A 27,889-nucleotide genomic window follows, 5' to 3' on the forward strand; every position below is an offset into this window, starting at 1 on the left:
GAAGAGAAAATACGACTTCAAATTTCCATACACTGTCCCTGATAAGAAGAATAAGTTACTGTTTTCAAATGACATTCCAGACGATCCTTATCAAGAAACCAAGCGTTGTTATCACCTATCTTCATTCAGTAAAACAACTAAAGTCATGGACAGAAGATAAACATTATAAAACTTTCAAGCAGTAGATCAATTTTTATCAGTGCCTCCAGACAGGGAAAACAGGTCAGTTGTCGGTGGATTGTCACGCCCTCCCCCCACCCCACCCCATCCCCACTTGGCGGCGTGACAAATATCCACCGACAAATTACACTTGTTGGAAGGCTGCATATTTGTAGTCAACACTGAACTTTCTGAGAAAATATGCAGACATCATTGTTAAAAGCAGCGTTTAATTATCTGAAATATGAACTGCTATCTCGGGTGATTATCATGGTATTTTCCTGCTTTAGCTGTTAATTAATGATAACTACGTGATAATTGATTGGCAGTAATGAGCACGCAAAAAGGATTCTAGCGGCAATCAGAAACAGCACGAAGCCAATTTATTTACAAACATCTGTTTAAGCGTGCAAGCCTTAACTAGCAATAATGACAGATTAATCTTATAATCGGAAACTAATAGAGATCAGATGAGCCGTGCCATGGGAAAACCAACATAGTGGGTGTGCGACCAGCATGGATCCAGACCAGCCTGCGCATCCGCGCAGTCTGGTCAGGCTCCATGCTGTTCGCTTTTAAAGCCTATTGGAATTGGAGAAACTGTTAGCGAACAGCATGGATCCTGACCAGACTGCGCGGATGCGCAGGCTGGTCTGGATCCATGCTGGTCGCACACCCACTATGTTGGTTTTCCCATGGCACGGCTCAGATATCTTTTGTAGGATGAATAAGCACATGAATTTCACTGGCATGGATATTCATGTAATTAAATAAAGAAGGATTATAGAAATTAAGGAGGATATAACTGACTAAAGGTTTTGGAATAATAAATAGACAGAAATAGATTTCTTACAGTGGGTTAGAAATTTGTGTAAATCTAAAGCAATATGACCCAAAGAAAGCTATTTTTCTGTCTATATTGTGCTGTTCTGTGGAATGTTTTTGAATTAACGGCAGGTAAGCCATTGTATACTATTCGGTTCATTGTCTAATATATCTCTAGTGTATGTGCTTCGTATGTCGTGGGCGTTAGGCTTGTGTAGACCGAAATTAAGTCTTGAACGGCGCATGGAACATGGAATCAGGTAAGATGTTAAGGGTATGAGGCCGTCAAAATTTAATACTAGAAATACATGTCGGACAATATCATTTCATACCAATAATTAAACATGTAAACTGTTAGCATCGTATGCTGAACTTAAGGACTTGCGTGCAGATGCTCACTTCGTTCTCTAGCGATATATCTATGATTGTCGTATCATTTTATAACAGTACAATGTAAACACTAAGAGCCGAATATCTGTTTATGCAGCAAGACAGGAAACATAACAGTAATGTGGAAACGTACGGTAATGATAATTACATCTTTGGATATGACTTTTTCCCTAGAATATACAATATATATCAGTGTATGTGTTTTCAGCAAAAAAAAAAAAAAAAATAAGTATTCCAGCGAGATGTCATTAACTGCCAAAATATATAATATAATATTTCTCATTCGGTTGCTATCGTTGGCGACCTTCTTGCATGCATTTTTCTTATTATTAGTGGTAGTTTATATAATCATAATTGTCAAATTCATATAGCACTATTGTCATGCACATATACACGTTCAAATGCGCTTTATAGAATAAATTCAAAAAAAAGGTACGAACAAATATATAAACGCCTCTTCAAATTAACAAAATATCAATATAAAGACATATAGATATAACCAAACAAGACAAAGATGGATAGACTTTTTTAGCCCACCATCATCAGATGGTGGGCTATTAAAATCACTCTGCGTCCGTGGTCCGTCCGTCCGTCATTCCGTCCGTCCGTCCGTCCGTTAATAATTTCTCGTTATCGCATCTCCTCAGAAACTACTGAGGGGATTTTGACCAAACTTTGTCAGAATGATGTATTGGTACCCTAGTTGTGTCCCCCTGAAAATCAGACTGGTTCAACAATTTATGAGTGAGTTATGGCCCTTTGTTTATTTCTATAGTTTACATAGATTTATATAGGGAAAAACTTTGAAAATCTTCTTGTCCAAAACCACAGAGCCTAGGGCTTTGATATTTGGTATAAAGCATCATATAGCGGTCCTCTACCAAGATGATTCAAATTATTTCCCGGGGGTCAAATATGGCACCGCCCCGGGGGTCACATGGTTTATATAGACTTATATAGGGAAAAACGTTGAAAAACCTCCTGACCAAAACCACAGGGCATAGGGCTTTGATATTTTATATGTGACATCATCTAGTGGTCTTCAACTAAGATTGTTCAAATTATCCCCCTAGGGTCAAATATGGCCCCGCCCTGGGGGTCATATGGTTTACATAGACTTATATAGGGAAAAACTTTGAAAATCTTCTTGTCCAAACCACAAAGCCTAGGGCTTTGATATTTGCAATGTAGCATCATCTAGTGGTTCTCTACCAAGTTTGTTCAAATTATCCCCCTAGGGTCAAATATGGCTCCGCCCCGGGGGTCACATGGTTCATATTGACTTATATAGGGAAAAGCTTTTAAAAACTACAACATTCAAATTTGGACCACATGTATATTTTTGAGTGGCAAGATGAACCTTGACATGAGTTGACCTTGATTTCGACCTAGTGACCTACTTTCACATTTCAGAATTTACAGCCTTCAAATTTGGACCACATGCATAGTTTTGTGCACTGAAAAAAATTTGACCTTGACATTGACCTAGTGACCTACTTTCACATTTTTGAAGGTACAGGCTTCAATTTGGACCAAATGCATAGTTTCATGTTCTGAAATGAAATTTGACCTTGATTTTGACCTAGTGACCTACTTTCACATTTCTCAAGCTACAGCCTTCAAATTTGGACCACATGCATAGTTTTGTGTACCGAAACAAACTTTGACCTTAACATTGACCTAGTGACCTACTTTCACATTTTTGAAGATACAGGCTTCAAATTTGGACCACATGCATAGTTCTGTGTTCCGAAATAAAATTTGACCTTGATTTTGACCTAGTGACCTATTTCACATTTCTCAAGCTACAGCCTTCAAATTTGGACCACTTGCATAGTTTTATGTACCGAAACTTTGACCTTAAGATTGACCTAGTGACCTACTTTCACATTTCTGTAGCTACAGGCTTCAAATTTAGACCATATGCATAGGATTGTGTACCGCAACAAACTTTGACCTTGACATTGACCTAGTGACCTACTTTCACATTTTTGAAGGTACAGGCTTCAAATTTGGACCACATGCATAGATTTGTGTTCTGAAGTGAAATTTGACCTAGATTTTGACCTAGTGACCTACTTTCACATTTCTCAAGCTACAGCCTTCAAATTTGGACCACTTGCATAGTTTTGTGTACCGAAATAAACTTTGACCTTAAGATTGACCTAGTGACCTACTTTCAGATTTCTCAAACTACAGCCTTCAAACTTGATGCACATGCATAGTTCTGTGTACAAAGAACTTTGTCCTTGAAATTGATCTAGTGACCTACTTTCACATTTCTTAAGGTACAGCTTTCGAATTTGGACCACATGCACAGTGTTGTGTATGGAAATGAAAATTTGACCTTGAGCCAGTCAATAAGTCTTGAAATTTGGAACACTCAAAAATGGCACATTGGTGGGCGCCAAGATCACTCTGTGATCTCGTTTACAAAAAGTTATTTATAGATAAAATACTGTTCTACGCGTTGATATGAAATTGTATCGTCCGTTTTCATAATGTTGTATAAGGAAGCGGAATTTTAGCATGCTTTTTGAAAGCAGCCAGTGTGTCAGCTTCGCTAATCACGGGAAGGGAGTTCCAAAGGTTAGGAGCAGTAAACGAAAAACTCCAATCGCAATACATCACAATTTGTCTTTGGCACCACTCATTTTGCAAATCAAAAAGTGAAAAAAAAATTTATCATATGTCAACAAATTGTTACTTTTAAATTGGTAGATATCTGTCTTAAATTGAAATGACATGACATACTACTTTCTAAAAAACAAAAATCCGTAATACGGCTAATTTGGATTTAAAATACTTCTCTTAATATTTTTCCCGACAGAAATGCTTCAGAACTGTTTGTACGCCATTTACTGGTAACCGGTCAACGAGTGTATTAAGGGGGCTTATTATAGGCAAGAATACTTTTTAGGTTACTAGTAATCGTTCATTTATAGTAGTTGTTATAAGATCGAAAAAATATATTACTGTAAGAAGAATGTACTTAAAGAGAATTGCACTTTGTCAAATATTGTGAAACATGTCAATGATTATAGATCTCTGTCGTCTTAACTATCCAAAGGCGTCATCTTTTCTACGTCTTTTATTGAATTTAAGATCGTTAAATAGCGCCTTCTCCAGACAATATGATGGCAGGCAATACTCAGTAACACTGCAGTTGTCAATATGATCTTGTTTTCTGTGAACGATTTCTGACACCGCGGGTGCAAAGGTGCTTGGAAAGTCTCAACGCATTAGATACAAAAGACGTCTGTCTCAGTAATATAAAGAGATGTTCAAAATTGCAATAGGAGAAAGTTTCTTCAAAAAGTAATCTTTCATCTACCAAAGGGTACAAATTACGTGTTTCCCAGTATGGTAGTGGACCAGTATTGACAATCGCCAAATAAAGTATTCTCTAGATGTCATTTCGACATTCTCTGTTTTTTACAGAAAGCAATGATCACGTTAAGATACAATGCGATGGTACTAAGGCTATCAGGAATACGCACCGTATTCACACGCAAATTGTCGAGTGTTATTGATACGGGCCCATTTCTATAACTTCGACGTTACCAGTTTATCAAAATTACATCAGTGTGTTTGCGTCATCATGAATAATAAATCTGATGTTAAAACAAATGACAGGACTGTTCCATATTGTCAGGGCTTCAAGGTAAATAATATGTAGCGGAGTGTAGATGTCTGTACTACTATACTATTGACTGACAATAAATAACGCTTTATTCTAGTTACAGAGCATTCTTATTAAGCCAGTTTTCAAGTCAATAAGCGCTGGAAAACAAATTTCAATTTATTCCCGTCAATCAAGCACACGAAACTACTCTCAAATATTTTCACAGACATTCAACATTCCTGCGAATGTATACCAACTTTAATTTGGTTTTCTTATTGACAAAATATAATAGAATGAAACTCAGTTGAAATCATTTGACAGAAATTATCAGTTTTTCTTACGAATAAGAAGAAAATTTTCTTTCTAAGACAAGTGCTTGACATTAAATAAAGCATGTTATTATTATTCCAATAAAATATAAGATCTTTTTGAAGCAAAGAACGAAACAGGATAATAAGATTTTGGTTCGGTTTGATTGGTCTGTTCATAAGGGTGGATGAAATGTGCAATACCCTTCAACGGCTTCCATAAAGCAACGGTGACCGGCTTTAACGGAATTCTATCATGCTCTCTATAACTCAAAAGAAACAAGACACAAAAAGTACAGAACTATTTGTACGGATACCACATGGACTGCTGTAATGTTAACTTATTAACTGGATGAATATCCAAGCAAAATCTGTTCAGTTTGTCCATAAATGCAATGAAAATACCTTACGGAATTTCTTATTATTTATTAAAGTTTACGTTACTGCGGCTTTGGCCATAATTTGGTTCCCTCGACATGTTAATTCCGACAGCAACTGTATGTTAAAGACATCCATCCAGCCTATTTAAATTGTACACCTAGTAATAATAGTTTTTAGCCAAGATAATAATTTGCATACGTCCAACAATGTGTACAGCTTCGATGACCTGTTTATAATAACAGCTTTTAGTTTTAAAACAGTTTCGCTCTAATTTCATGTTATTGTCATCTTCTGGGCGAAAACAGCGATAGTAGCATTGCACTTTATGCTAAATGTATTTCATTAAAACAGTATAATTACTTCATTTATATAACAGTTTCACGTTGATGGTAAAATAAGTTTTTCAAACTTACAATCAATTGTTTATGGTGTCAAACATTTACTTCTTTGTGGGCCTAAAAATCAGGCTTGTCAAAGGAGTCGTTTATAGTTTAAAACTGTGTCTGAGTGTGCATTAGGTAAACTTCTATCGTTTTCAGTGACACAGCTTAAGCATGGATGATAGGTGTCTTTAATATTATTATATTGTCTGGGTATGATAGTGTCTTGTTTAATTTTTAACTTTTTGAGTATATCACCAAACTATATTGGTTGTCAGAGATTTTTCTGAGAGAACGGTGCACGCATTTCACAACATAATATTTCATCGTTAGAAATTTGTACTGCAATTTAAGACATTCGCGTGATTTTGTAATGATCTAGATCTATCTATAAACAACAAAAAGTCATGATTGTTTGCACTTATTACCAGACTAATTACTAATAGTTGGATTAGAATCATGTTTGTGTGTGTGTGTGTGTGTGTGTGTGTGTGTGTGTGTTCGGGTTTAGCGACTTTTTCAACAAATTTTCAGTCATATAAACGACGGTGTCTACTTGTAGCAGTGAGCACAATGCCCAACTTTATAGTCCTGTGTGTAGGTGCATAACACCTGGCACATTCAAGTAACGGGGAATGTTCCGGAATTACTATCTTCTGTATCTTGCATTTTTTCTCCCACTACAAGTTACCAACATTCTACCATTTTTAAGCTACATAACTAAAGCGTAGTCAATTGACAGTTGTCTTTTAATGTAATTACATTCTATGAGTATGATGGACGTTTTGTTTCATTTTTCAATTACTCGGAAGATCATCGAATTGTATTGTTTGTTTAACAAGTCTTTCTTCTTGGAAATTATTGCACGCATTTTAAAATGCAGCATGAAATGGTTAGAAATTTGAACTGAAATTTTGACATTTTTGCGATTTTGAGGTGATGTATTTATACAAAAACAAAAACGTAGAAATTGCTTTGTAGTTGGGAAGTTTCCTCCAACTAGAATTACCAATATTGAAATTAGAGTTCAGTGTTTAGATACTTAAAATCTGGCACGCTAAACAACCTGGGTAGATTCCGGAATTGGTGTCTTCTGTATTGTTGTGTCTTGCATGGCTGTCCCGCTTAGAATTGCCAGAGTCTTCTCTATGGGTTACCGGTGACGATTGTAAATAAGCTTGTTCATTCTAAAGTAAATCGGAGAGAGTGGAGCGCTGACCGTAACTCGCAATGATTAGATAGATATTTATTCAATCGGTAGTGAATAACCATGTAAATTAATCAAATTAAAGGAATCACATAGGCTTCGATTGATCGTCCGAGATGGTTGATTGCTCATTTTTATTTACAGAGACTCTTATTCGCTATAACGACTGATTAATTATACGATCGACATTTCGAATGATAATTAGACATTTATTTAGTCGGTCGTGAACAACCTTTAAACTTAATCAAAATAAAAGAATAACATAGGCTTCAACTGACCAGAGTTCTTTGATTCTATTTACAAGCAGAATTCTCTTACAGTGGGATAGATTTTATATATATGTAATGTCATATATATCTAATTTAGGAAAACTATCTTTCTGGTTACATTGTATATTTTTATGCAGCGTTCTGGAATTCATAACAAGTAATGTGTTGTATATCATCTGCGAAACAACACTTTTGTTAGAAACGTTCGGCTTGTTGATTAAGGTTTTCTCAAACTCTTACTGGGAAAGAGGAATGAGGTCTGCCAGAAACAGACATGAATTTTGATATATAAGATTTTGATACATACAAACATGTACATGCTTGCTAGCTTTAACATAATAGAATTTTATAAAAGAAAAAAGATAGCATAGATATATATTATATCACATGACGATTGCTCCCGTCTCCATATATCTATTTCAATTAATAGTAGCTATCACCACAGCAACAGACTTTAAATGCCATATTGCGGCTGTAAAAGTCTCCCCTACTTTGACCTGGTGTTGTTATACTTTCTGGTACTTTAGGATCATGGAAAACATTCTAGTATTTATTATAATAGAATTCGGCTTATTCCGGTGCTATGGGACGCGATTTTCACATATCATAGACTCATTTAGAACAAGTCTGCTGTTATGGTGCTTGCTTGCGTTCTATATGTCCAAAATTGAGCCATGTCATGAGAAAACCAACATAGTGGGTTTGCAACCAGCATGGATCCAGACCAGCCTGCGCATCCGTGCAGTCTGGTCAGGATCCATGCTGTTCGCTTTCAAAGCCTATTGCAATTAGAGAAACCTTTAAGCGAACAGCATGGATCCTGACCAGCCTGCATGGAAGCGCAGGCAGGTCTGGATCCATGCTGGTCGCAAACCCACTATGTTGGTTTTCTCATGGTGCGGCTCCAATGACCTTTTCACTGAATTTATTATCATGTCTCACAAGAAGATGTTAAATCCGCAATGCATGAAAAAAGCAGTAATGCAGAGATGCATGAAATATATAACTAGCATTTATCAACATGCTACCATGAATGTTGTTGTGTTTTAGAATATAATCATATGCAAATATAACAGGGTAAATGAAAAGATTATTTTGTTCAGTAAACTGAGTATTCCCGAAATAACAGACACAAATAGAAATTTGCACGAAAATTGCCAACTGTCATAACGGCCCCACAGCTTTGACTCTTACCCTGCTAAATTTCTATAATGAACTTGCCCGTCTTTCAATTTTGAAAGTACCATTAACTGTTAAAATGGGTGTTTACCTAAAAGATACTGACTGCAAGTCGAACAGTGCAGATCTTTATCAGACTGCATGGATGTGCAGGCTGATCATAATATACACTTGTCACAAAGGCAGAATTTACTTGCCGCCGGCATTTAAGGTTAAAGTAGATGTTTCACAACGAAATTAAACAATTAAAACAATTACAATGGCTGTACGGATACCAAAAAAAAAAAAAAAAAAAAAATAATAAGCAGTTTAAAACATCAGTTGTTTAGGTGTAATAATTTTGAAAAGTCTAAGTACTGCTTTCTAGGGATTTCTCGCATAGCAACAAGTTCATATTATGAAAAGCATAGTGTCCCATTAAAATGTAAAATTCTCGTCTGCAATTTTAGGGAATGTCAAATACGCGCAAAATACTTGTAATTGATTGCAACCGAAATGGAGATAAATAAAATAAATGTCTAAAACACAACGTGAATATTGAGTTTTCCCACAGCAATCATCACCGAAAGATGATAAATTGTGTTTGCAAGCATTTTAATCTCGAAAATGAAGATCTATTTTATATTGCGGCTTTTACCATCCTTCAGAATTTATATTATACATGCAAACGTCAGTTTATAATAAGGCTTTACAGTCAAACCTGTATTAAACAGCCATTCAATGGACCGGCGTAATCCTGCTGCAAAAGACAGGAGAATGCTTAAGACATGTTGAAATCTATTGATTTTTTTTTTTTTTTGCTGTAACGGATGAAGTGAAAGCAATAACTAAATTGATTGGAATAAAGGTCTAAAACTGATTTTTATCTGTTTCTAGTTTAACATGGAAAACAGTAAGTAAATACTGAGATCCCCATATTTGCCAAATAAATGATCTACTTTATGCGTGACCTGGCACAATAAACCAATAACTGTGTGAAAGATTTTATAATTCCTGGTTGCTGACTGGATATTAAAAGACTTGTAGTTCTGCAAATTATTAAATTAGAAACTACATCTTATACTGAAATTCGCTGCGCAGCGCCGTTGGGTTTTCAGATTTGAATTATTTGATTTATTACAACAAACGCTGAAAATATGAATGATTACTTCTTTGTCTGTCAGGAAAAACAAGATTTTTATCTGTGGCCAGTGCAGACAAGACTAGGGCTGTGCACAATTTCAAATCATAGATTTAATACAGTGTGTCATAATTTGCAAGCGAAGCAAGCAGAACAGTTGTCAATTTACGGGTGCAGTGTTATTCGTGACTGCGTTAATTGCTATATATATAGATTTTATTTCATTTTGGAATTCCGATGAAAATTAATAGATAAATCAAAGTGTAATTTTCGATTCTGCTCAGGAGGCATTCAGTTATGAGTGATATGTCATGTTACTGTTTGATCTGCCTATTCCGTAACAAGATTTTTTACTCTACAAGACAATACCTTTAATAATATAAATCGACTTTTTTGTTTATTTTAAGATTTGAAGAAATTGTAAAAATCGTTAGCAACCCTCATATTTGCCTACTAAATGATCTACCTAATGGATGCAATTAATAGGTACTGTGCGACCTGGCAAAATTTACAAATTTAAAAATGAGACAAAAAATTGAAAATCTCTAGCTACGGATTAAATGTGTTTAACTATCTCTGGTTGTTGATAGTAGGTTTTAAATAAGTTAAAGCTCTGCTCCGCGGCTATTCAAATTCTATTGTGTGTATGCAACCCATGATTACAATAGGTAACAGTTAACGGCCACGTGCCGCACGCAAAAATCCATAGGTATTTACGTAGAATTTTATATAAAATAGACTCTATTTTGACAGGCGTCACTGTTCATAGTCAGGATTTTCACGCTTTTTCAGTGACAGTTTAAGGTTAAAAGGTAGGACTGGAGCAGGTCTTTAAACTGTCTATATCTGGCTACTAATTGGATATTTAAACTAGTTAAGGTTTAGGTTTGTTTTACTATAAATAATGTTATGTTTTATCAGGAACTATAAATAATGTTAAGTTATATAAGGAACTATAAATAATGTTAAGTTATATAAGGAACTATAAATGATGTTAAGTTATATCAGGAACTATAAATAATGTTAAGTTATATCAGGAACTATAAATGATGTTAAGTATAAATGATGTTAAGTTTTATCAGGAACTATAAATGATGTTAAGTTATATCAGGAACTATAAATGATGTTAAGTTATATCAGAAACTGAACATAGAAATAAAGCTGAGATTTGCTAACAACACTATCATTATGGATTGGCGGGTCCAACAACATGGTTAGAAGCTAGATTAAAACACACAGGATATCAAATTGTCACATTTAGAATTCTATATCGCAGAGACCGACACGCTCTTACTTTGTTTCTTCTTTAACTTCAGCATTAGAAGGAACATGTCAAGAACGTCAAGATCCACTACCCACGGGCCGAGAGTGCCGCAAGGCGTGTGTACACAACAGAGAATGTCGATCCAGCAAGAAAAAATGCCAGTGTGACGGAATCTGTGGCATGAGCTGTATTAAATTAAGTAAGTTATGATCAAAACTTTGCATGTAAAGAGCATTAAAAAACTCTTAAGATATACTAGATGCATAATATTTTGTATTATATTCTAATATGTTTTATATAAATTATTTAAATGTGTTATAGATGATCAAGCACGATTACATATTAACTATATACAAGAATGAACACTTACCGTTCAAAATATTTGCAGCTCGGTATTAGGAATGATGACAAAAGAATAAAGACTTTACGATGTAAAATACTGACGCTCTTGGCATTCACAAAATAAAACAAAATTTAATTTGTAGCAAGCAGTGAAAATGCGTTTTCAAATTACATCATATGTTGCAGAAAATTTATACGAAGCAAAAACACTAAGAAATTCATTAAAAAATTAAGGTTTTATATCTTCTTGTAGACCAGGAATGCAGACCACTGGCCAATATCCCACATGGTCGAGTAGAAATCAAGCCCAATAACCGCTTCGGCGCCGTGGCCCAGTATTTTTGCGAAGATGGATACAAGCTGCGCGGGGATCAGGCGCGGGTGTGTCAAGGAGACGAAACTTGGAGCGGTTCGATACCCCAATGTTTTGTTAATCATAACGTCGGTAAGTGTTTGTGTATATTAGCATGTAACGGACACAAGTAAAAGCCCACCCATGGACAACCTCTGATTTTGTCCGTCCGCATGCTGGTCTCAAAGAACCCTGACCGGATTTTACATATCAGTAATTAATTTTTCACTGAGTTATTGGTCTGTTATGTTTATACATACTTGCAAAGTGATATAGAAATTTGTCTGCACGTAGGTTGTCCTTCCCCCGTCTCCAAAATCCACGAATTTCAATGTCTGTTTGAATTTAACCAGTACATAGTCTACGTGCGCATTTATATATGTTTTAGGGTTTTGATTTATGGCCCTTTTATTTTTATACATATTAAGTATTAATTGTCCATGTCTTATCTCTAGTATTGTTTGCTGGATACAATCTATGAAGCTGAATTTTTGACTAATTGTGTATATCGTAGTGTAAGAAAAAAAAGAACAACTTTTGAACTATTGGGGACAGTTTGTTTCCCCCTCCATCCCGCCCCAACACCCTCTCCCCAACTCCAAGAAAAAAGCAACTAAACATTCGTCTAGTTTATATTAAACATACATCCATACTTTTCATTGCTGTTATTTACTTCAGAGAAAGTTGAATGCTCGTCACCGCCTGAGATCTATCATGCGGTCCATGACGGTCCACCGGACCAGAAAAAGTTTAAACTTGGAAGAATGCTACAATACAAGTGCGAACCTGACTTCACCCTCAACAGTGATGCGGTTGTGCGGGCGTGGTGTGTAGGTGGAGGTATCACCGGATGGGTCGGGCCAAACATGACCTGCACACGTAAGGGTAACCAAACGTTCTGCTTTTTTATTTTGCGTTTCTGCTTAGACTGCGGTTCAGATTAAACTGTTATTACAATGCATACTATTAATGCTCGAAATACACAGTATAGTTAGTTTTGCATTTATTTCATTTCGCAATTTGATAGACAACAAACCTTTTTTGCGTCTTTAAAAATTTGCGCTTTGCAGTAGTTACTTAACACCGTTTTGTACAGGAGTTTTGAGTTTACGTGTAGCTTTGATAACAAACAATATCAAAAATAAAAGCCTTCAAAATGTTAACTAATCTCCAAAGCTTAAAACTAACACCGGTACATCACTAAAACCCATCCTTCCCTGTATCAGTTAGAGGTGTTCATCTTTATCCCCTGCTGAATGCGGAGGAATACTAGTGTTGTGTGGCGTTATCTATCCGTCTATTTCCATACCTAATATCTCAATAAAACATGTTAAAAACGCCAGTTGTATCTTCTCGGCATATCCCGTCAAGATCCGGTAAAGCTCATATTGATAACGAAATCCTTACTTTTTGAAATCCGAAAATGTTTGTTTATTAATTTGAGTAAATACACAAGCTTCAGTTTGTATATGATTAATGCATTCAATAAGGTGTCGCAGTCGTCACAAAACGAAGTCCTGACGCCTTCAGATAAAAACAGAACAAGTGTTATTCCATTCATCGTAGAATAAAATCCATCATTACCAAATATACACAAATATTGGGATCATCTTAACATTGCAAAGAATACAAATGTTAAATGACGAATACAAACCTATAGTGGTGTACAGACGTACTAAAAATTTAAGCGACTACTACGTAAGTTTTTGTAAAAGATGCAATACATTATGCAATACGTTGGACAGACTGTAGAGCCCGTTTAACGGCGTATGAATAGACATAAATTTGACATATCTAGCTTTACAGATCCTGTATATTTCCACGTTGGTTGTTGGCCATTTTAATCAAGGTGACCATAATATTGATGATTTCACATTTATGCCAGTTGATGTGGTAAATAATTAAATTAACCGGTTATACAAGGAAACATTTTGGATTCATAAGTTAAAAATACTAAACCTAATTTAATGAATTTTACATGAGTATGTGTATGTTTAGTACTAATTACGTTCCTTACTATTTATGTTTTATATAATTGAGCCGTGCCATGAGAAAACCAACATAGTGGGTTTGCGACCAGCATGGATCCAGACCAGCCTGCGCATCCGCGCAGTCTGGTCAGGATCCATGCTGTTCGCTTTCAAAACCTATAGCAATTAGAGAAGCCGTTAGCGAACAGCATGGATCCTGACCAGACTGCGCGGATGCGCATGCTAGTCTGGATCTATGCTGGTCGCAAACCCACTATGTTGGTTTTCTCATGGCACGGCTAATATGTAAATTATAATGCTGTAGTAAATTCAGTATTCTTATATCCGCATTGTACTAAACTTTTTATTTGTTATTCACATGTGCATTTGACATGTATTAAGTATACATACATTTAATTTAGGTGTACTTAAAAATACTTTACGTTTTCTCGCTATTCAACGTAACGTTAACTTCATGACGTCACGACCGTTGTTTTACAATGTAATTATCCTGATGAAGTCGTAAGCGTCGAAACGTTGATAAAAGATGTTTTGCTGAATTTTACCATCATAAAATGTTGCTAAAATACTATTTAGACCACTTTAATATGAGTATATAATAAGCGCATTGTCAATTGTACCGTTGCAGTGCCAGTGAGAAAATATCATACCGCCCTCTCTCGCACCCACCTCCCTCTGAAAGGAGATATGAAAATTATATCACATGTTCCGAATACCAAACGCATGAGGTATTATATTACTGAGAAATATGAAATAATATTCTTCAAGTTAATTCAAACCAATTGAATCTACATTGAGTTTTAAAGAAGTAAATCATGATATCATCAGTTTGATTAATGTGTAAATTAAATGTAAATCTATTGGAATAGGATTATATGAAATCACATTGCTTGATGATGCATTATACAGTTATCGACTTTTTCATAGGTTGATATCAGGATTTATCAAGCCGAAAAGAGTTATATTTTATAACTTTTTGAGGGTTGATAAATCCTGATATCAACCTATGAAAAAGTCAATAAATTAAATTGTTTTATTACATGAATAAATGTATAGTCAGTCTTGTTATTACAATTGTATCTTTAATAAAGAAATAAGGAATAAATTTAGACCAAATCAGGGTGATATTGGTTTTCCAAGCACCTACTTCGATCTATTTTTATTTTCGTACTATTTATAACCCAAGATAAGTTGATATGATATGTTCTCATAACTTTTAGAAAATATATGCCCTATACTGTTTTCCAAAATACAAGATATACCGTCTTTTCAAGTAGGTAATATAACCTCACACATTCCAGTAACTTGTAATTGGGAGAAGATATAGATGATAGCACGTCCTCAGCTGGTGATATCACCTATACATCACCTATACTCGAATAAAAAGTGGCAAAAAAATGCATCAGCTAAACGTTGTAGCAAAAATACAACGAATGAAAGTGTTTTGTATCTATGTATTTATTTGGAAGAAAAACGACAAATGCTACCGTGTTACAACTTGTGTGTTCATTTAAGTCCATCATTCTCCAGGTTTGTGACTAGTGCTAGATTTATAGGTATAACAGAAGTATATAATTTTTGCTGTGTGTTTAATATCCGACTGGCCTAGGAGTGCTATTTGCTTGCCTATTTTAGTATTTTCAATAACTTTTACCTTGACAGTTTCAAGTTTGCTAGAGTATTATTTTCAAAATTGATTAAGTTCTAAATCCATTATCAAGAACTAGTTCGATTTTAAGAGGTTTTCTCCCATTGGTTTGAGATATATTCATTTGATGTATTAACCTACATACATGATAAATTTCATATGAATAACTACTGTTTAAACTAAAAGAAATTAAACTCGGAAATATGTATTTAGGCACCACTCTCAAGCAATATCTTATTGTTTGATTTTTTAATGCAGAAAATCCTCATCACATGTTTTCAACTTGGCTAAATATATTAACTAGATGTAACTGAGCATGTATAGGTACTTTCACAATCAGATGTCTTGTAGCAACAGTCATCTGTTATAAAAAGAACTGTCGTTGTTTAGTGGTAGTACACATCCATACTGTGTTTAGCTCTACATGTGTTAAGAATATGCTACTTTTGTCCTGGCATATAAATCGTGTATTGTTCATACGTACAAAAAATTATTTAGTTACTGTGAACTGACAATCCATCTTTTAAAATAGAGATACCACGTTGCAGCGGGATAAGCAAGATTTTCGAGCTATCCAGGATTTTGAGATATCCAAACTGAAAATGCATAGGGAAAACGACCGGGGACAACATTACTTGCTCGATCGAGCTCAGGTGCTCGAGCCGTTTGCTGCTTTGGCGATAGGTCTTTCATTGAATGAGTCTGGGTATTTTATGTTTGTTTTGCAGATGCAGGTTGTCCAAGACTAGAAGACATTCAGAACGGCTGGGTAGAGCAGCATCCGTCTAATAGTATTGGCAGTGTCGCAGTCTATCACTGTAAACGGGGATTTTTCCTGGCTGGCAGGGAGAAAAGAAAATGTCTGAGTGGGGCAAAGTGGGAGGGAGTGCCCCCTAGTTGTGAGGCCGGTAGGTATAAACTGGATCTTTTTATTTCCATTTAGCAACCGATTAGGAAAATTATTTTGATGTTTCATTAAATATTGTAAAGATATAACGTAAGCATGTTTTATTAAGATATTATTGAAGTTCCATATCGAACAAATCACAAGTGGACTTGCAATTTTTCGAAATTGCATCACCAAAAATGACATGGATGTACAAATGAAAACACACAATGGTTTTGTCTGTAAATAAAGAGAAGCAACTTTAATTGAAAAAAAAATCTATTAACAGATACAAGATGCTCGAATCATCATAAAATTGCTACTATTGTTGAACTTTAGTGACATGTGGAGCGCCGCCGAATATCGAGCATGCACAACACGATGGTGATCCAACCCAGCCAATGTTCCCGTCTGGTGAGCAGTTACTCTACACGTGTTCCTATGGTTACTATGCGGACGGACAACCACGTGCTATGTGTAGTGGAGAAGGAAAATGGATTGGGCTTACTTTGCTTTGCTCACGTAATTATTTTCGCCCATTTCTTAAATTAATATTATATGACTTTACTTGTTTAAAGCCGTGCTCAAATACCCCATCCGAAGTTACAGGTAAAAAATGTTATTCAAATTGTTTCTTTCAAAATACGACAATTGAAAGAGGTCTCTTATTATGAAAAAATGGCCAAACATTCAAATTATATATTTAGCGACTCCAGGTTTAAGATGTTCTTTCATTTATCAAATAATCAAGATATTCGAGCACTTTGTCGCCTGGCTTACCTCATTCCATAGTTCAGATGCGCAGGAATTATACCACGAGGGCCGTAGCCCTAGTAAATATATTTCAGTACTAGAACATTTTCGATTACCCTTATTGGTGCATGTCCATGTAACACATATGCTATCGCATGAAGCTTTCTGTAAAAATGCCCTTGGATTATATGAACTATTTTAGTGATAGATTTTTTATATTTGAAACAAAGAGAAAGACTCCCGTTTTTGTGCTTTACAAAGCAAAACCGCAACATTTTAATATAATGGACCCACAATGACTGTTGGTAATTTATATTCAACTGATTATTTTCGGTATGCTTTGATAGTTAATATTTTGCAAACGAGCACAATCGGGGAATGCAGAAGCCATTTGTAAACGTAGAGTACGGAATCAAACGTAGATTGCCGTTAGACATTAGTACAGCACGTTTTTATTTATTTATTTTATTATTATTTTTTTTATTTTATGTTATTTTCAACGAAGAATTTTATTAAACCCTGAACTTTCAAAACTTCAAGGTATATTTGTAAAATTTGACAAAGGAAAAGAAAAAACTTCGTGTGCTTGATATTTTGCTATACATATCAGAAAAAAATGGAACCTCAGAAAAGTTTTCGTAATGGAAATCTATGTAAAAAAAATCACAATTTTGAAATTCTAACAAATTTCCGAGTGTCATTATGGAATCAACACCTTAAATGCTTTTGAACTGAATTTCTTTCCTTGCAGCAAGAAGCTGTGGATTTCCTGGAGACATTGACAACGGTTGGCGTACAGGTTACGCCTTCACCTATCCGAACAAGGTCAACTATTACTGTCATGACGGCTTCGAACTTATAGGTGATGGATACCGGACTTGTCAGGCAGACGGCATGTGGACGGGAAATAAGCCTTCATGCGAACGTGAGTAATACCAGAGCATATTCCTTTGGCTCCTCCAAACGATTTTCACGCACTCTAAGTCATTGGAGTGAAAAAAGTAGTGTTTCGGATTTAAGAACGTGTGCTAAGTGTTCTGAATAACCCTGGTGCAGGCAAAACTGTCACCCGATAAATATTTACGTCAAATGAAAGGTTCCTACTAGCCATCTATTTTCTTAATAGTGCTGGCTGCCGCACAAGAATACTGTTCTGTATTATTCCTTGAAGGCAATCAGAAGTTTAGAACAATGTTCTTGGTGGTGAAAGGAATATCGTTCTTTATCTAAATGTGTAATATTATTTTTAGCTTTCTGTTGTATGTAAACGACAAAATGATATAGCAGTCGCAGCATGCTGTCAAGAAGTGTCAAGCTTTAGATTGTCGACAGTATGGTAGTAGAAAATATCTTGCTTATTGCGAAGTCATTTTGGATAGAAATATCGGGATTGTGCATTGGTATAAACGTTTAAAAGTGTCAGTAATATCCACCTTACGCTATATTTCTGTCTTGTTTCTTTCAGCTGTAACATGTCCGAGTCTCTTTGCTCCAGTATACGGCCATATGTACGGAGATGGGACGGGCTATGGAACGGTCATTAGATTTGAATGCGATGATGGATACAAGAACGTTGGGTCAACCGAAAGACGTTGCCAAGCCGACCGAACATGGAGCGGACATTCAGCGAAATGTGAAGGTTACAAAGGTTCTTATGTTTAACTATAGAAATGCAACAATTATCTTTAAATTTTAGATATTCATTACTAGCCTTTACAACATAAAAGATCTGACATCAAAAAGTTCTAGATTGCTGATTCGAAATCAGACATGGAGACGTTTGCTGTTGGAACGTAATTATTATGATTTTTGTATTATAATTATTAACTTGAAATTGTGTCGTTGTGATTTGATTGTGTTGTATGTTTCCACGTTAAAAATGCCAACGCCATAAGAAGAGGTCCATAATTTGTGATTTGTTTAAACAAAATCTTATATACATTGAAGATACAATGATTAATTAATTTATACAGATCTTTAAAAATTGTCCCACTGGATTCGTAGGCTACTATTCTTCACACATGCCGACGTATTGTTAAAAATGACGTAGTTTTCATGAGTTGGTGGCGGGATGGTGGACGGTTTGAGGCGGTGCGGGGTGGTGGGTTAGAGGCTGGGCAGCGTATTTTCAATTTTCTCAGTATCGAACGGGATATTTAAAAAATGTTGATAGAGTCTTCCAAGCTGGAAGTCATGAGGGACAATTTCTCTTAACGTTAGATTGAAGAATTATATTATACCAGTATATTACATAAGAATAGGAAATTTGAAAATTTAAACATCACAAAAGCTTACAAACCTAATCAAAATATAAATAAGCTGCTACTTATATTGTGCTTAGAATGAACTCTTGGCTTGTTGTTTGCTATTAAGAAAACAATTACAGTTCGTTTAATGGGTCAGCCGTGTTGATATACTTATAAAATAGACTTGCCGGTTTAAAGGTTAGTCAGGGCTACGGATATGTATTGTATTTTGCCATCGGAATATTACTATAAAAATGCTTCTTCCCCTTCCGTTTGGATCCGTCCATGTTTACAAACACGTTTGTTTATTTTATAGACTGTACATGTATATTTCTCTCTGGAATTATTATTTATATGAAACAGACGATTGTATAATTTATAAGCGTTTATGTCTTATGTATTCTTTTAACAGAGATAAACTGTGGGTGGCCTGGACCTTTTTACAACGGCTATCTGATAGGGCACAAGACCACTGTCGGTTCAACTATCTTCTTTAGGTAAGGGTCCCCTGTTAGATCCGTTTTGCGTATACACAGACTAATGGTAATTGTCCATCGATTTTAAAACGTAACATGATGTATTTTTTTTCCTTTTTTTCACTTTATGAAACTTTTAATAAATTTTGCTTAAATTGTAAACTATTTCTATTAGATATCTAGAATTTAGATTCCATAAATGGCTGCCAGTTTTGTCAAGGGAGATAAATATTATAACAAAAAATCGTAAACATATTTATCACATGTTGACGTCGCGTGAGTGAATAAAGCCTTTCTCATTTGATATTACACTTGTGTAATAAAGCTTTGACGTTGACGACTATAGGACTATACATTGGTCGAATTGGCTTGTTTATAATAATTAAAGAAATAGATTTTCATGTTTCCACATAAAAAACTAACGTGTGGTAAAAAGAATATTACATCGGTGACTTCCCTCATTGGATTTATTTAACTCGTTGAATAAGATTGATAAAATGCTCGGCAGAGCCTCGCATTTTGTTATTTTATGCAATATGAAAAGACACTCGTGTAATATCTTCTTTGTAAAACCACAGAGCCAGTACATAAGGTATGATGAATGCACAACAAAGACACATGCACAACATCACCCGTTCAATTATCCGGAAATATGTAACATTTGACAATATCTTCTTAGAAAGAGCATAATAACACAATAATTGGTGAAAAAAAAATGAAAATTGGACTAAAATAAAATATAAAAAAGATACCATGACACGTACTATCAAATTAACAACACGGCAACCACTTTGGGAACATCGACGTCATCGTCCATTCCGTATACGGTACGCATTATATCAAAAGTGGTGTTTATGACAAAAGTCTGTAAAACAAAATCCATAAGGAACTAAAATTAGATGATAACACTTTTACATAAGATATTATAACATAAGAACCTTCAAAATATAATTATCTAATTATCTAAATTTTAATTCATTCGTTGATTTATTACATATGGCAAAGCTTAAATAAGGACGGTTTTACCATTCGTTTACTTCCGTCACAATTTGTTCTTTAACAAAAAGTTTGAATCATTTTACGTCAGTACTTCTCACACATCTGAATATATGTGCATTTTATATGGTATCACTGTCTGAAACTTTTGTAGTTTAATAATTTTTTTTTTTCTTTTTTATATTCATGGCGGCCAATCATGTAGTTCTGTTTTTGTCAGTGTTATTTTCTGTTCAGTTCGTTAATTTATACTTAATATTTTTAACTAAAACTACGTGATGCATAATCTACACTTAGTCTATAAGATAAAAATATCCCTTTTCTGTTAATCACAAAGATGATATTTCTACAATCATAAGGTTAGAAGGAAATCATATTGAATGCAAACTTTAAATTTGCCTGAAATTATGCTTGTACAATGTATATATTTTAGTTGCAACACACGTACATCGTTTGAGGGGGACACTTTTCAGACCCAGTGTTTGGACACTGGCGAATGGTCCAACAAACCACCAATATGCTGGGGTATGTACCGTACTTCACTCATTTTTGTGCGGTTTCTTACTACGAAAAAAGTTTGTTTTAGGTACTTTAGCAGTTTTAAAATTACACAAAAAATAAAAGTAAGTTTACACTATATGGAGTAATATATATGTCATTTTATGTTATATACGGTTGTTTGTCCGTTTTTTATATGTAATTAATATCTTAAAGACCTAGTCCTACCATTTAGCCTTAAATTGTCACCGAAAAAGCATGAAAACACTTAATAAGAACAGTGACGCCTGTTAAAATAGAGTCTGTTTAATATAAAAGTCTATATAAAATACCTGTGGTTTTGCGTGCTAAAGTGTGGCGCATGGCCGTTAACTGTTACCTATTGTTATCATGGGCTGCATACACACAACAGAATTTGAATAGCCACGGAGCAGGGCATAGAGACACAACTTTATAAATAAAACAAATTTGATTAGTATTACCTACCTGATACTTCTTCGACGGTATCTTCTTTCCTTGTCATGCTTTGATAGGAGATCTCATTTGTGTATGATTATAAATTTTGATAGGACTGCATTCGTTAAGCTGGCTTGATATGCTTCCTGGCGCGCAGGCGCACATGAGTTTCACAAGGCATTCCATACTTTTCAGGCCAGTGTCAAGTTCCAGCCATACCCAATGCTACTTTAGTTGGTGGACGTGAGTTAGCCTACGTGAACCACGGCACGGAAGTACAGTTTCAGTGTAAAGGTGGACTTGTGCCACGTGATTCGTCAAGCATGAAATGTAATAATGGAACATGGTCCAGTTCTGCCGAATGTATGCCGGGTGCGTAACATACCACTTCATTTTCATTACGTTTATGTCATATACAACATGAACGTTTAAACATCTTTAAATACCAAATGTAATTGTGATAGCAAGTGGGCAGTGAATTATTTGAACATGTTTAATAACATATATTTTAATCGTCAATAAAGGAAAATTTAATGCGTTTCACTTGAGGAGTCAGTGACTATAGTGACCACATTTTATTCTATCCCTTTTCCAGATCTTGTTGTTTGTAATCATTGTCACCGGACTACCCGTATAGCTGAATGCACCCATAAGCCAAAATACATTTGTTTTGTTGGACATTAGAATAAAATGTAAATTTTTAACTAGTGGCATAGTTCCTTTGATAATACTACCTACTTTTTATTTTAAAAACCAAAAAAATTAATATGATAAGAATAATAATTACTAGTAATTTATTATAAATAATATTGATAAAGCAAGACAAACATGCATACATACATACGTACATACATACATATTTAAAAGTACTTTATTTTTTGACTTCTGCAATACCTGTACATGTATATGCTATTTTTGAAACATTTTTAAAACACTCATGTGTACTAATATATTAACAATGGTACCTTCAAGAACAGGTCAAAATACATTTTGATTTTTTTCCTCTTTTCAGCACCATGCCCCTCTGCTCCTCCGCACGTGCACAATGGAATGCGTATCTACATGGGGAAGGAGCACGGGTTCAGAGCTAAGTACAAATGTTTTGCTGGTTTCCGTCTTACGGGCATGAATGGAACATACCTGACCTGTGAGTTTGGGGACTGGAATGGTGGAAGACCACACTGTGAGGAGTGTAAGTTATGTTTTTACCAATTAAACTGTTTACGTTAGCTGTTGAATTACAAATACAGGTACATTTACTTAATTTCTGTTCCTGGTTTAATAATCAGTATTCGTTCATAATTTAAACGGAACGCTGTAAGATTTGGTGCCCAACGATATTTGGACCATACAGAAGACAATACATGTGCCAACATTATTTAAAACTGATACAAACTAGATGGTCTAAATTAGACCCGTAGGTAAACCAAGCAGTCATATATAAAAAACAAAAATACAATTTTAAACAAAACAGTATAATTTCAGAAAAGAAATAATATCAAGAAACTGAATTCTAAAAATCAAGATTTATTAGCTCACCTGTCACAAAGTGACAAGGTGAGCTTTTATGATCGCGCAGCGTCCGTCGTCCGTCCGTCAGTCCGTGCGTGCGTGCGTCCATGCGTAAACTTTTGCTTGTGACCATTCTAGAGGTCACATTTTTCATGGGGTCTTTATGAAAATTAGTCAGAATGTTCACCTTGATGATATCTAGGTTAAGTTCGAAACTGGGTCACGTGCGGTCAAAAACTAGGTCAGTAGGTCTAAAAATAGAAAAACCTTGTGACCTCTCTAGAGGCCATATATTTCATAAGATCTTCATGAAAATTGGTCAGAATGTCCACCTTGATGATATCTAGTGAAGTTTGAAAGTGGGTTACGTGCCATCAAAAACTAGGTCAGTAGGTCAAATAATAGAAAAACCTTGTGACCTCTCTAAAGGCCATATTTTTCATGGGATCTGTATGAAAGTTGGTATAAATGTTCATCTTAATAGTATCTAGGTCAAATTTGAAAGTGGGTTACGTGCCTTCAAAATCTAGGTCAGTAGGTCAAATAATAGAAAAACCTTGTGACCTCTCTAAAGGCCATATTTTTCATGGGATCTGTATGAAAGTTGGTCTGAACGTTCATCTTGATGATATCTAGGTCAAGTTTGAAACTGGGTTATGTGCGGTCAAAAACTAGTTCAGTAGGTCTAAAAATAGAAAAACCTTGTGACCTCTCTAAAGGCCATACTTGTGAATGGATCTCCATAAAAGTTGGTCAGAATGTCCATCTTGATGATATCTAGGTCAAGTTTGAAAGTGGGTCACGTGCCATCAAAAACTAGGTCAGTAGGTTAAATTATAGAAAAACATTGTGACCTCTCTAAAGGCCATATTTTTCATGGGATCTGTATGAAAGTTGGTCTAAATGTTCATCTTGATGATATCTAGGTTAAGTTTGAAAGTGGGTCACGTGCCGTCAAAAAGTAGGCCAGTAGGTCAAATAATGTAAAAACGTTGTGACCTCTCTAGAGGCCATATTTTTCATGGGATCTGTATGAAAGTTGGTCTGAATATTTATCTTGATGATATATAGGTCAAATTTGAAACTGGGTCAACTGCGATCAAAAACTAGGTCAGTAGGTCTTAAAATTGAAAAACCTTGTGACCTCTCTAGAGGCCAAACCCTTGAATGGATCTTCATGAAATTTGGTCAGAATGTTCATCTTGATGATATCTAGGTCAAGTTTGAAACTGGGTCACGTGCGGTCAAAACCTAGGTCAGTAGGTCAAATAATATAAAAACCTTGTGACCTCTCTAGAGACCATACTTTTCATGGGATCTGTATGAAAGTTGGTCTGAATGTTTATCTTGATGATATCTAGGTCAAGTTTGAAACTGGTTCAACTGCGGTCAAAAACTCGGTCAGTAGGTCTAAAATTAGAAAAATCTTTTGACCTCTCTAGAGGCCATATTTTTCAATGGATCTTCATGAAAATTGGTCTGAATATTCACCTTGATGATATCTAGATCAGTTTTGAAACTGGGTTACGTGCGGTCAAAAACTAGGCCAGTAGGTATAAAAATAGAAAAACCTTGTGACCTCTCTAGAGGCCATATTTTTCATGAGATCTTCATGAAAATTAGTGAGAATGTTCACCTTGATGATATCTAGGTAAAGTTCAAAACAGGGGCACGTACCTTCAAAAACTAGGTCAATAGGTCAAATAATAGATAAACCTTGTGACCTCTCTAGAGGCCATATTTTTTAATGGATCTTCATGAAAATTGGTCAGAATTTTTATCTTGATAATATCTAGGTCACCTGAGCTCAAAAACTAGGTCACTATGTCAGATAATAGAAAAAACGACGTCATACTCAAAACTGGGTCATGTGGGAACAGGTGAGCGATTCAGGACCATCATGGTCCTCTTGTTTTTTGATGTCATAAAATGTCTAAAAATTGTAAAACGGCGCCGCATACAGTTCATGCTTTTGTTCATAGAAACGTAAGTTTTTGTTGAACGCTTGAATCATATACATGCTAATCTTAACAAAAGCGAGACTACACTATTAGTTTATTTCTCTTTTTTAAACGTCGACAATATCCGTACATCTTTATACGAATTATCAGCATGCAGAGAGGTAAATGTCCCTTGTTTTGTTTACTTCTAATTGTGTAGATGTATTTTTACAGTCTATTGTCCAAACCCTGGAACCATTGCTCACGGACAGGTCTATAAAAAGAGCTTGAAAAGAAGATTTGACTTTAAACCGTACATACGCTCGATACGGCACGGTGACAGACTGGAATTCGACTGCGATATTGGCTACCGAATCACTGGTCCAGGTGGCGCTACTTGTGTCAATGGACAATGGCAGCCTCCGCTCAGTGGTACAAAATGTGAGCCAGCAATTCATCCGCCGTTCCGAAAGCTGTGGACACCTATTCCAAATATCTATACAAACAACTGAGAAAAAAGTCATAAAATAATTGCAAACGATCTCATCGATGTAAAAATATTATCAGAAATCCATCATAAACATACAATGATTCTATGCAATATTTGCATATATGCAAATTATGGTATATGCTTGTTTGCTCTGCTACAACTCAGTTGAAATGGTTGAAAATGTTGGCTATGTTTTTGATTTTAGTGAAATTCCTTCTAATAACAAGTTCATAAGATGTCCTTTTGCCTGAAATTATAGACATATTTTCAATGTTGTTTTTTTCGGTATCTGGAAAAAGGAGGAAGGTAAAGTTAGAAACAGAGTTGGAAAAGTTCCGCATGACATTGTTCTGAAGGGTCACACTAAAGTAAAACAATCACTATGGAACCAGCTTGTGAAAAGTCGAACATTGAACCCAGAAACTTGACCATGTCAGAAGTAGTTCATGAATTCTCTTCATTGTTATTTGACATATATTACACCGTCGGTCTAGCTTGACCTATCAGTTTATAACAGAAACTGCAATTAAGTGCAGAAGACGTCATACGTTTTGTTTGTCATAAAGATAATTCTTAGAGAACTCAATTTCTTGATATAATATTGTTAACATGTTTAAAAGCTATATGTTAATTCTACAAGTTGAAGTATGTCCGAATAGTGTTTAAATATATCAGGTTCTTCATCAGTTCGACTCTGGATAGATGTAGTAAATTTTTGAAAGTATATGTTCCAGTTTGTCAAAATAATAATAAATATAAGCAGACGATTAAAATAACTGTCAGTTTTTTCTGGTTACATTTTAATGAACTAAACGTTCTTCTTAGCTGGGCGTCAGTTTTCAGTGACTTTAATAAACTATCTTAAGTTCAAAATTTATACTGACACACCTGACCAGTAAAATTTATATTTCTCTTAATTTTGTAAAAGGTTGTATTGTTCTTGATGCTATTGTCATTGTGTTTAACAGAACCCTTTTATTGTCTGAATATCAAATTACTAGTGCTGGTACTGGTGTACTTGTGTCAGATGCCCGATTCGCTATATCCGCCATTAAAAATAATCCAGTAACACCTGAATTATATTTCCTAAAATATTTGTTTAAAGGATTATGTGCCGGACACTTGGAATTAAAATTTTAAAGAGGTAAAAATGTGGGTAGGGTATGCTTTCGCAAGATGTTTACTTTTGCTTTTGCTCTGCGGTACTGCGGCACTGTACTAATCTACTTGGACAAAGCCTGTAAATGTACAATGATTTTCACTTATATTTTGAATATTGCTGTTGTGCTACAACTCTGTTGTGCTACAACTCTGTTGTATTAGTTTTATGTTATGTAAATTTAACATTTTTGAATGACTTGTAAGAAAAATGAAATAAATAAAATTAATTTTATGTAATGTTTTTATGTTTACGTTTTTATTATTGCATATAGTAGACCTTGAAATAGTTTAAACTTACAAACAGATGTAAATGAAATTTCACTTAAAGAAAATTTGAAGTTTTTTATATTCATAATTTTCTACAGTTTGTCTAAAAAACCGTATGTTTTCGAATAAACAACACTAGCGTAATAATCGCTGTACATGGATTTACATCCTAAATGTCGTTTACACCGGTATGCAAAATGTTAACGCAAAAATAGCATTTAATGTTTGAAAAGTTGTCTTTAGTTAAAGAAATCACACACGTTCTGTCCATAAACATATGAAACGCGGCTGCATAATATTTATCATCAAGGGAAATACAGGTTTAAGAAATAAGTCACCTTTAAAATAACAAATCGTAAAATATTAAGCCAATTTCTTTCATACATTATGATATTCGTATGCATTCAGCAAATGCAATTGTGCATTAAGCGCTTAAGTAGAATTCTTAAATTGAATGTTGCCAGTTTTTACATTCAGAATATTCTTGTTAGTTAGAAAACAACACATCTATGTGTATTTTCAAGTAATTTTTCAGATGGTAATTTTTAGGACCAGCCTAGCCGCGCGGTTAATATAAGGCCGCTGACTTCAAGTCATTTGCCCCTAACCACTGTGTGTTCGAGAAACCACCTGTTACGAAGTCATATAGCTGACTTACGAACGGTCGATGGTTCTACCACGGTGCCTGCCAATGCATGAAATTATGCTTGGATGGCGTATGGGGGTATATTTCAACCATAACGTAAATCTGAAAGGACTGCGCTTAAA

At 35.0% G+C, this 27,889-nt stretch overlaps 1 protein-coding gene across 3 annotated transcripts; it reads left to right on the forward strand.

Moving 5' to 3' along the window:
• Window positions 1–1,031: 1,031 nt before the first annotated feature.
• On the forward strand, window positions 1,032–27,095 carry LOC123526352 (protein lev-9-like). 3 transcript variants are annotated; one of them, XM_053525407.1, is made up of 13 exons: window positions 1,032–1,116; window positions 11,160–11,306; window positions 11,703–11,894; window positions 12,480–12,686; window positions 16,169–16,348; window positions 16,666–16,848; window positions 17,831–18,004; window positions 18,545–18,727; window positions 19,738–19,822; window positions 21,231–21,322; window positions 21,947–22,123; window positions 22,764–22,943; window positions 25,438–27,095. In XM_053525407.1, exons 1-13 carry the CDS (start codon window positions 1,047–1,049, stop codon window positions 25,713–25,715), a joined length of 2,148 nt encoding a protein of 715 aa, XP_053381382.1. In that variant the 5' UTR covers window positions 1,032–1,046; the 3' UTR covers window positions 25,716–27,095. The 3 variants fall into 3 exon arrangements, with proteins under 3 accessions (XP_053381382.1, XP_053381384.1, XP_053381383.1); XM_053525409.1 differs by having other exon boundaries at window positions 18,545–18,718; XM_053525408.1 differs by having other exon boundaries at window positions 12,480–12,680.
• The last annotated feature ends 794 nt before the right edge of the window (window positions 27,096–27,889 follow it).

Source organism: Mercenaria mercenaria, chromosome 15, assembly GCF_021730395.1.
Source record: "Mercenaria mercenaria strain notata chromosome 15, MADL_Memer_1, whole genome shotgun sequence".
Taxonomy (NCBI): domain Eukaryota; kingdom Metazoa; phylum Mollusca; class Bivalvia; order Venerida; family Veneridae; genus Mercenaria; species Mercenaria mercenaria.

Bases quoted from the DNA above. Each gene is read 5' to 3' on its own strand.
- LOC123526352 (XM_053525407.1), top strand. From the start codon at position 1,047: ATGACCCAAAGAAAGCTATTTTTCTGTCTATATTGTGCTGTTCTGTGG. The intron at 18,005-18,544 runs GTGAGTAATACC...TGTTTCTTTCAG, and splicing joins AAATAAGCCTTCATGCGAAC to CTGTAACATGTCCGAGTCTC. The intron at 18,728-19,737 runs GTTCTTATGTTT...TTCTTTTAACAG, and splicing joins GAAATGTGAAGGTTACAAAG to AGATAAACTGTGGGTGGCCT.